General features: G+C 35.4%; 2 protein-coding genes across 6 annotated transcripts; one reads left to right on the top strand and one right to left on the bottom strand.

The window, feature by feature from the left end:
* Positions 1,487 to 3,909, top strand: LOC107623718 (50S ribosomal protein L3-1, chloroplastic). Its single transcript, XM_016326066.2, has 2 exons — positions 1,487 to 1,998; positions 3,459 to 3,909. Exons 1-2 carry the CDS (start codon positions 1,665 to 1,667, stop codon positions 3,746 to 3,748), a joined length of 624 nt encoding a protein of 207 aa, XP_016181552.1. The 5' UTR covers positions 1,487 to 1,664; the 3' UTR covers positions 3,749 to 3,909.
* LOC107624309 (structure-specific endonuclease subunit slx1) lies at positions 4,536 to 8,751 on the bottom strand. 5 transcript variants are annotated; one of them, XR_002355721.1, is made up of 7 exons: positions 8,435 to 8,751; positions 8,090 to 8,177; positions 7,938 to 8,014; positions 7,249 to 7,294; positions 6,985 to 7,049; positions 6,807 to 6,900; positions 5,596 to 5,702 (listed from the first exon to the last, which is right to left on the bottom strand). XR_002355721.1 is itself a non-coding variant. In XM_021113613.1 (4 exons), the coding sequence occupies exons 2-4, from the start codon at positions 6,866 to 6,868 to the stop codon at positions 4,664 to 4,666; spliced, it is 342 nt and encodes a 113-aa protein (XP_020969272.1). In that variant the 5' UTR covers positions 6,869 to 6,900; positions 6,985 to 7,241; the 3' UTR covers positions 4,536 to 4,663. The 5 variants fall into 5 exon arrangements, 1 of the variants encoding a protein (XP_020969272.1); XR_001616837.2 differs by lacking the exon at positions 7,249 to 7,294 and having other exon boundaries at positions 6,985 to 7,069; XR_001616838.2 differs by lacking the exon at positions 7,249 to 7,294.

Below are 10,845 nucleotides of genomic sequence, written 5' to 3'. Positions count from 1 at the left end.
GAATGCATAGCTACTGAAGGGGACTGAGGCGCCACTGGCCCAGTGGTGGCGCAGCGCAGAGTAGGGTAGCAGTGCAGAGTAGGGCACCCGATTCTGCCCTGGGTGCAGCGACGGGAAAGGAAACGGCCGAGAGAGAAGGAAGGGTTTGGTGATGGTGAAAGGGAGTTCGCCGGCGGCAATGGGCGTAGCCGCGGCGGTTCTGGTGGTGACAGAGAAGGAGACTGACTGAGAGGAGGAGAAAGGGGGAAAGAAGAAGGGCGAAAAGGGGCGAAGAGGAAAGAGAGAAGGGTGAAGTGAGGTTAGTCGGCGGTGGTGGGTGTCGCCGGGATGGTGTTGCAGAGGTTGAGAGGGTGGCGATGGAGGTTCTGGGTAATTCGAGGGAGAAGAAGGAGAAAATGGAACGTTGAAGTTGAAGGGGTAAAGGGACGCGACTGGATTAGGGCTTGCGCGTAGGGGTGTCATCGATTTTGAATCCACGCGTACACGTTCAGAACGCGTGCGCGTGGGTGGACCAGGTAGGCATCGACGCGGAAGCGTCTTTGGCGCAAACGCGTGAAAGGAGGCAGTGCAAGTCGACACGTACGCGCAAGGTACGCGTACCATATCTAAGCATAGCATCAACAGCACCATCCCTCTCAATTCTTCCCCACCCGCCACTCGTCTGCCACATCCCATTAACAACGCGACATATATCCAACGCATCCTTCCCATTCTTGACAACAATCCTTTGCTTATCCTCTGTTAGCACACACTGGCATGAACTCACATGCTTGTATCTCCTAGCCGTTGCTGTTCCATTCCCAGTGAAAGTAAATTTGCTCAAAGAAAGCCGCATCAATAACTCGGACATTTCCAGATTGCTTCAGTGACTATAGCAGTATCCTTAGGCTTCAGCTTATGTGGCTCCAAATTTTTTATGACTATCACCTTTTCTTTTTTAATAATATTAATATATTCATAGTTTCATACTATGATTTATTTTAAACTATCCAATACATTAATCACATATATTTTTAAAAATTCTGCTATGCATTGCATAGATCAAAATTCAGCCATAACTAAAGTACATATTTTATCCATTGATTAATTAATTAATTGTAATTCATAATCAGATTCAGATGGAAATCTACACGTCAGAGAGAGAGAGAGAGAGAGAGAGAGTATAACTTACAGTGATCGGCCATGTCGAAGGTGGAGAGACCGGCGTCGGCGTAGCGGAGCATGGCGTGGACGGCGTGGTCTCGGTCGATACGGCCCCAGCCTCCGCTGGTCCGCCACAGTCCATTGAGGACTCTGCATATGTCGAGGGAATCGTGGCCGTTGCTCAATTTACGCGCTGATTCTCGGTCGGGTATAATTAAAATTTAACAAAAAAAAAATTAAAACCTAAAATAACACTTTTCTTTTTCATTAACTAAAAGCCCGGATTTGGGTCGGGTATATGTATCCATTTTATAGGGGAACAGAAAAAAAGGATAAGACGCTTATCGGCTATGCTTCCGTAACCCAACCAGGCGTCTGAGTGTCTCTCGTAAAGCGAAGTGAAGTTCAGATGTCAATAATGTCGATTTGTTCAGCGATATCAGGGTGTTACTGGCGGAGCCCAGATTTGTTGAGCAATCGGGAGTCGAAGTCGTTTCTGAAACTGAAAGCGGGGAGCGGGCATGATGAGCTACTTCCAGGCCGACGGAGAGGTGGTCCCTGTGACGGTGGTGGGCTTCAAGGAAGGCAATATCGTGACGCAGGTGAAGACGGAAGCAACTGACGGATACAGTGCAGTCCAGGTCGGGTACCAAAGGGTGAGGGACAGAAAATTGACTAAACCCGAAATGGGTCATCTCCAGAAGGCTGGTGCCATCGCCATGCGCCATCTTCAGGAGTTTCGCCTTCTCTCCATCGACGCTTTTCAGCCCAACCAGCGTCTCGTCTTCGACCAAATCTTCCAGGAGGGCGATCTTGTTGACGTCTCCGGCACCACCATCGGCAAGGGTTTCCAAGGTTCATTTCACTTCTTTACTTTTCTTGCTATTTGCTTTTGCTCATTCTCTTAGAGAATCATGCTTTCAAATTCTCATACTTAATCCGAATCACAGGCAAAACACTGAATGAAATGCAAGTAAACATAAATGTATATTCTTTTATCCAACGTCTTTAGAAGACTCATAAAATTAATGCAAATTCATATTATCACTCGAGCAGATCATCATTATTCAAATTACAAATAATGTGAGTCTGCAATTTGAGCCCAATTAGTTTTGATATTATGTCAATTTTGAACTTGAAATCTAGAAAATCCAAACCATATTATATCTCATAAGACATTGGCTCTCTGCATAAGAATTAATCGCAAGTAAGATTGGTTCTTTAATAATTTACATGTAGTTTTCCATTGAATTTTGCATTATATTTGCTTGGATTTGACTTGAATTTGGAACTCTCATTTTTCCTTATTAAGATGTTGGCCCTTAACATTCTCCTCTTGAAAAACTTTATGCAAGAGAAATTCAATATTTCTCAAAGCATTACTTTATTCCCACCAAATCCTCAAATTTAAAATCTATCTTTTGCACTCATCTATTCTGTCTCTATCAATATCTTTGGTGAGTCCTCTCTTTTTTGAATATCGACATTGAGCTGAGAGGAATGGACAGGGAAAAGGGAAAGGCTACTTTGACCTAAATGGTTTATCCAGAATTAGGCCATATAGCAGCATCATTCACATGAACATTCAATTATTGTTGATGTGAGTGCTTATTGTCGTCTGTGAATAGTGAGAGGTGCGACGGGAGAGTTCTGGGGTGGCAGTGAAGGGGTCCAGGAGGGGTGGGGGGTTGGCAGTGAGTTTGCGGAGCAAATTCGTCTAAAGGTTAATTATTTTTAATGGAACGACCATTTGAAAATTTTAATGGATGTTATGAATTTTTTAAAAATGTTGGAGATGATTTTGATTTTTGGCAAACACTTTGAGAACCAAAACAATACTTCACTCATTTGAAAATTTTTAGCGTCAAGTGTTTATTTAAAACCATTAGAACACAATCCTTTTTATTTTATTGAGTGTTAGACAATAGAGAATTCTTCCCTTGATTTTAACAACTTTTGCCATGACCATTCACATTTCACTCTTTTCTTTCAACCATCCATGAGAATTCGATGGGTATTGTGCGAGTTTCATAAAGGAAATATCATTTTTGTATTGCTTTCTTATTTTAAATTCTCGTCAACAAAACAGTGAAAATTAGAAAATAGGAAGCCTTGAGAATAAAAAATCCAGTGACAACAATGCGACATCTTTTAATATCATACACATTAAGATATTTTCTCTATTAAACTCTAATCAATAACCACTTAGACTTCCTGCTCATAACATATTTTAGTTGATAGCCTGATAGATGGGTATGCATGATAGTAGCATTCAACACTCAGCCAGAGGTGAACATTACTTAAGTATTTTGCAGGTGGAATCAAGCGTCACAACTTCAAGAGGGGTCTAATGACCCATGGTTCTAAGAGTCACAGACAACTAGGCTCAATCGGTGCTGGAACTACACCTGGCCGTGTATACAAGGGAAAGAAGATGCCTGGTAGGATGGGAGGAACCAAGAGGAAGATTAGAAAGCTTAAGATTGTCAAAATTGATAAGGATCTTAATGTGGTTATGATCAAAGGTGCTGTCCCTGGTAAGCCAGGGAATCTTCTGCGAATAACTCCAGCCAAGATTGTTGGGAAGAACATTCCAAAAAATTAATGTGTGTCGTGGTTTTTTTGTTTTTTATCGTTTTTCTTACATTCCTGTTTATTATCTTCTTAGCGTTAGTGTTGGCCTTGATTAATTGTCTGTTACCCTGTGCCCTTATTGTTTATTACTCCTGCATCATAAAGTTGATACTCGCCCTTATCATCCCATTATATTGATCTAACTACTCCAGATCACCCTAAGAGTATAAAATATCTTGATGAGAAATTCTTAGCAAATTTCGCAGATAATTAATCTGCACCAAAATTCGCAGATAATCGTTGCAGCAAACTCAGCAATAAAATCCACAACAAAAATCGCAGCTAACTTGCATAGCAAATTTTACAAATAATTCGTAGCAAAGTTCGCAATAAATATAAATAATTCGTGACAAATACAAATTGTAAAAATTTAAAAGTATCAATGATTAATAGTCAACTAAATAAATGACAAACAATGTAAGAATCATTTTGACAATAAACTCAAACTAACCTATGTAATTCCAAATTTCTAATGGTAAGTATCAAAATCTCAAGCATCATTTAAAGCTTGTTTGGGTAAACTTCTAAGAAAAAAATCTTTTTTTGAGTTATCTTTTTTTAAAAGATCTTATAGAGAAGTAAAAGTAATTTTATGTTTGGATATCTCATACAAAAAGATCTTTTTATCTATCAATTATGTTTGGGTATAACAATATAAAAGTACTTTTTTGTTTATTTATTACATGAAAAATATCTTTTTTTTATTTTACTAGTGCTTTTACTTTTACTACTAGAAATTTGCCAAACACGCTAAAAAATAAAAAAAAAGATCTTTTTTCATTTAACAAAATAATGGCGTCCAAACATGCACTTAATTAGATGGACACTATACTAAATAGACAATATACTATTCAACAAAACATTATATAGTTCAATTTACTCTGTCTCATCCAATTCTTTCTTCATTTCTTCTTTCTCCTTTCTCTCTTCTTCCAGTTGAGCTTGTAAAGAACTCGTTATTACGTGATGGATCTTCAATCTGTTTGGAGCTACTGCCACCTTGACTTTTGCGGGGAGATTTCCTTGATAAATCTTTCCATTTTGATTCAAACGCACAAGCTACAATGATGAAAGAACACAGTACAAAATATATTAACTGGAAAGTCATGAGAAAAACTAATGCTGCAAATCTTTAGCAGCTTAAACATAACAAGATGAGACAATTATAGATGCTGGATGATAACAATCTGCATAGAATGTCCAAGGAAAAGAGAGACACTAGTCACAGAATAACACTAAAGTGCAAATGAGAAATGCAAAATATAACATTTGCATCTTATTTGCCAGCACTTAGCTAGAACAAATCACTTCAACAACAATGAAAACAACAAAGCACGATCCTACTAAGTAGGGTATGTTGGCTATATGGATCAAACGATGACATTGCACCTTGTCTTGGATCATGTTTGTGCTCATCCCATTTATACTCAAATCTCCTTTTAAATTTCTTTATAATCTAGGACAGATTACTACATCTGGGAAAACATTCCCTTTAGCAATAAAAACACATTATTTGTATTTGCCAAAATCAATACATCAAACCACCATATCAAATCGAATCACATTACACCATTGTAACTTGTAAGAACAGATGAGCAAAAATAGACCAATTTGCTCCCTCTTTACAGTTTCTACTCTCTAGAATTCCTACTGGAAGTAATATTGAATAGTGGCAGAAACTTGTAACATCTTTCAACAATTTATTAATTAGCTTAATCCAGAAATATGTTGAGCTTAAAGTTATGGCCATTAAAAAACAATCATGCAGTGTCTTGGCAACTGGTATAAACAAAAGCACACAAAAAGTCATATGTATACCTTCACTCCGGTCTGCGAAACCACAAATGAGACATGCACAAATCCATGGCCTTCCAGCACGGGATGCTTTTGCACCAGCCTTAAGGTCACCGTTATGCTGCTTCAAGCTACACCAATTAAGATAAGCACAAATTAAATATCTACTCCCTCAACTCCATGGCAAGTTGCAGACAAAAGCATTACAAAATTAAGGGCAATAACAGAAACAACTTCATGGAAAGAACAAAATTTGAAAAAGGAGCACAAAGTCCCTTTGAATTTTAGGTCCTTTAATGTCATCAACATTAAGATAGAATATTCCAAAGATGAATGATGCTATTGAATTTTCTGTTTACAGTCAGAGAGATCAAGTCAAGGTCACAGTTTATCAGACTATCAGAATTTCAAGCACATTAAAGCATCATTCCAAATGCAAGTTACCTATCCAAATCAAACAGGAACCAGTGCAGAACCAACAACACTAATTTGCATACCAACATTACAATACATTGAAACAGAAATCAATCAAAACTAAAAGTAGTACCAAAAACTAAATAAATAGATCTTCATAACAGCAGAGTATGTTTTTTAAATATCCAGAAGATCATCATAAAAATTTTGAACCATAAAATATAAAATGAAGAATAGTTGCTCATTCCATTATTTAATCACTTGTGTCTTGACTCACACTCTCTTTCTCTCTACTTTCTCTGATGCTTCTCTTAGAACCAAAAGTAAGATGCTGGTGAACAGCAATGACCCTTTGAAGCTGGTGTTTTTCTATTGGTGCTAGGGATGAACCTTCTAGGATAATTAAAAGATTGGTTATGAGCTTCTTGGGTTCTGCCCTCGAGTTGAATTAAGGTCTTTCTTTGAAAGTCTGCATTCTATTTCTTAACCTTTTGTATGGATGGTTATTAATTTAGTGCTGGAATTTTTTTTTGTATTCCCTCTTCGAGGCTTGTTTGGTTATTCAGACTTAGAAAGCTCTCTCGTCTATTGTATTATGCTTTTAAAAACTGAATCAGTAAAATAGACATTTTTGAATTAAGTTATTCAATAGTGTGTGCTTAATCTTACATCAATACCAACATTTTTCACTGACACAAACAATGAAATGATAATTGCAACTTCAGTTTCAGGAAGACACAATGCAAAAACATGGTAACTTGAGACAATATGAACATCTAATTGGAAGTTAGTATATATACTAGGGCTATAAAAGAATGAACCTTGTCTGGTGGACAGCTTCAAGAAACTGCATGGCCAAATGTAGAAACTCGCACTTTGGCATGCATGTAGAGCAAGCAAGTCCTCATTACTTTTCTGAATGGCAGAGAGATATGAGAAATTATTCAGGAATAAATGCAGTAATGACCAAAACTTAGTTAATAATATTGGAAGACTAACCTTAAACCTTCACCTTCTCCTCCTACCGAGTTTTGTCATGGACTCGCACTGTTATGGTTTCGCTACTGCAAATCAAGGTGATAAACTGTTTTACACTTTAGATACTGGCCTCATTAAGAATATGTAATTCAAATAGAAACAAAACAATATAACGAATTACTCAAAATCCTATGAATGATAAAGAGGGATTAAACTTCAATTACCCGAACAAATTCAAATTTATACAAAAGATACAACGATAAAGAGGGATTGAACTTCAATTACCCGAACAAATTCCAATTCATACAAAAGATACAAAGAAGGGAATCACCTTAAACCAAAGTAATAGCAGCAATTAGTATCAACTCACCATGAAGATTCAAAAATGACATCTCGATCTTAGTAAATAGTATAGTTATCAGATCGAACCGGTAATCAACCCGGTCATATAACCGGGTCAATGGTTCAACCGGTGGATCACTGATTCACCCGATTGACCCGGTCATAATTAAAAAAATATAAAATTATATAAATAAAATTAAATCATGTGTTATAACTTAAAATGCAAGTCTTTACAAACATATTAATAATAATCAAATATCAATTCTTAGACATAACTAATGATGCAAAAAGAGATAATAAACTAGTCTCTAGTACAAAATACTTTTTTCAATTTAAATGAACAAGAGCAATGATAATCAGCAACAAATTCAAGGTTCAGTGATGATAATCAGCAACAAATTATATTTTACTCATACTGAACACATTTTCTCGCTACCAAAACAAAACTCAACAATAATGGCAGCATATGAGTTCCTCACTACGAAATCTAGTACTTCTTCACAATGGCAGAGTTGATGATGTCAATGAATTCCGGCTAATGACATACAAGTTTAAAACAAAGTTAGTTGCCTAAATACAAAGCAAGAAATGAATAAACCAACCACAACCAAAATAATGTGGTGAAAAATTACCTTCAAAGAAGCACCACCAAACAAAAATCCATCAACATCAGGCTGTGCTGCCAATTCTTTGTGGTTTACACCAGAACCTGCAGTTAACAAGTGGCATTTAAATAAGACTCACAACATGCAAAATAAAACATTCAAGGTGCATTAGGGAGTACCTCCATAGATGATTCATACGGATGAAGCAACTTCAGCACTGACACATTGCTATATGAAGTCATTTCCGCAAATTAGCAACTATTAGTACTGTATTCAAAGCAAAGACATCATAAATAGATTTACATATGGGTAAACAAATTAAAAAAATAGCAGCAGTGAACACAGAACAAAAAATTAAAATCAAGAACAAATCCCTAGTATTCAGCTTCGACAATTCAAAAAAATCACATACAAGTTACAACAACAACAACCACCACCATAAAATTCTAATTTCACTATGAAACCCTAAGATACACCGAAATTGACACTGAAAGTCTGAAATAACAGGGTCGAAGGGAGCTCACCTGGGACCGACGGTGAAGGAAGCTGACCAACTGAACTAACGGCCGAAATAAGACGACGACCACCACCATCACCCGAGGCATCAGATGCCGGTTCCGTCTGCTTCAGCCGCCGCGAAGCGAGCGCAGGGCAGGGAGAGCTTGAGCTGACGAGACTTGACAGACCGGAGACGAGAGGTGAGAGACCGGAGATGAGACGAGCTGACGAGAGCTTCAGCTCGTGGGAGAGAGTGACCAGAAACTGAGAAAGAGAGTCGAGAGAGTTAAGGGCTTCAGAGCGGAAAAGTGGGAAAGAGAGAAAAAAGGGGGGGGGGGGGGGGGGCCGGTCATATAAATGGTCGGGTCAGCAGTTTTGCTGAAAACCGGTCGGACCAACCCGGATTTTAGCAGATCTGATACATGACCGGTTTAACGAATGACTCGGTCTATTTAGATAATCGATTGATCGAGTTTACAGCCGGGTCAACAATGGTAACTAGTTCAAGCAGCATAAAATAGGGTTTCAGGCGTGAATGCGTGATAGAGAGGTTTCACATTACTGGATTCGATGGTTTTAGAACGTTTAGACCATTAAATGATTCTATAATGAAATATATTTTTTAAATTTTTTAATAATTACTAAATAGTCTTTATTTAATTTTAATTATAAATTAATTTTTTATATATTATTTAATTATAAAATTTATTTTTTTATAATTATTTCAGTTTATTAACTATTTTAAACCTCATTTTACTATAATTAATATTTTGTTAATTAGGATTTAAAAATTAAAAAAATCGACTGAATCAAACCGTTTTTAATTTGATTCAGTTCAATTCGGTTGTTGCAAAAATAACAAACTGATTGATTGATGCTGTAAGAGAATCAAACATATCGGTTTTGTTGATTTTTAATTTGGTCTAAAATCGATAACACCCTTATTGCAGGGCTGCACACGGATCGGATCAGATTGGGTATAGTCTAAAATTCTATCCGATCCGCACTGCACTCATCGGATCGGATCGGATATGATATCCGCAATTTTCAGGCCGGATCCGATCCGATCCGCAATAATTAAAAAAAATGTTTTCAAATTCCATTTGGCTGTTTTTACAAAAAAAATTTATTTTTCACCTATTTAAGCATATTTAATTCTAAAATATTATCAATTAAAGTTCTCTTGAATAATTAAAAAAAAAACACAAGATTTAAGTTTAATTATTCTAAGTCGGAGTACAATATAAAAAATAAAAAATAAGATATCATAAAATTCATAAAACAACACACTAAAATTCATATCACATTGGGGTTTATTTTCTTAAACTATACTATTCATATGTGATGTGCGGATATGTGGATTTGTGGATCGGATCTGCGGATATCACTGCCAAATCCGCAATTCGATCCTACCATAGTATGGATCGGATAATATCCGCAAAATTCGAATCGGATGCGAATAATTATCGCGGATATGCAGATATTATCTAATTCATGTGCAGCCCTACCTTATTGTCTTTTATATCACATGGAGGGTGGCTATATCTTAAGTGCATCTCAGAAGACTCCATAATAGTTCTTAAATGGTGTTAAATTAACTAATAAAATTTAATAAATTTTTTAAAATTGCTAATTATTTTGTTTTAAATTCATAAATTTGATAAAATACAACTTTTATTGAATTTAAATTAAAGCACAAAATTTAGATTCTTATTCTTATTAATTTATTTTTTATATTGTATTTAAATCTAAATAAAAGTATTTTTTATTGATATTTATATTTTAAAGTTTATGAAAATAAAATAAATAAATAATTTAAACTAACAAATTTCAATATGATTAAAAACTTTTTTATACTGATGTTGCATGCATAGCCAGTAAAAAAGAAGTTGATTTCTTAATTTTGTAGTTAGTGTTTGTAAAATATATATTTTTTATTTTGTAGCATATATTTAAGGTTATTTGCGAAAATAATACTATTAACAAAGTTAACAAATAATACATCTAAAAGTGAATTAGTTGTTTCTAACACCAATTAGAAATTAACATTTTTATTTAGATAAAAAATTTTAATTTAAATAATATTATGAAAGAATAAAAATATAACACCCTAATATTCAAATCCTTATACTTGAGTCATAAGTCAATGAACGAAAGTATTAACGAGAAGCCTGAAAAGAATAAAATAAAATCGCGAATCGGAATGCTCACGTATCGCTAAAACATAAAATAAAACGTATTCAGATAGCAAATCAAGATAAGGTATAATGATAAGGAAGAATAGAGTAAGGACAAAATACATACATACATATATATATATATATATATATATATATATATATATATATATATATATATATATATATATATATATATGTATGTATGTATTTTTTCCTTCCTCTATTCTTCCTTATCATTATACCTTATCTTGATTTGC

The sequence above is a fragment of the Arachis ipaensis genome, chromosome B10 (assembly GCF_000816755.2).
Source record: "Arachis ipaensis cultivar K30076 chromosome B10, Araip1.1, whole genome shotgun sequence".
In the NCBI taxonomy this organism is placed as follows: domain Eukaryota; kingdom Viridiplantae; phylum Streptophyta; class Magnoliopsida; order Fabales; family Fabaceae; genus Arachis; species Arachis ipaensis.
Note: the sequence above shows the minus strand (reverse complement) of the source record. Positions and strands in the feature narration are given on the sequence as shown.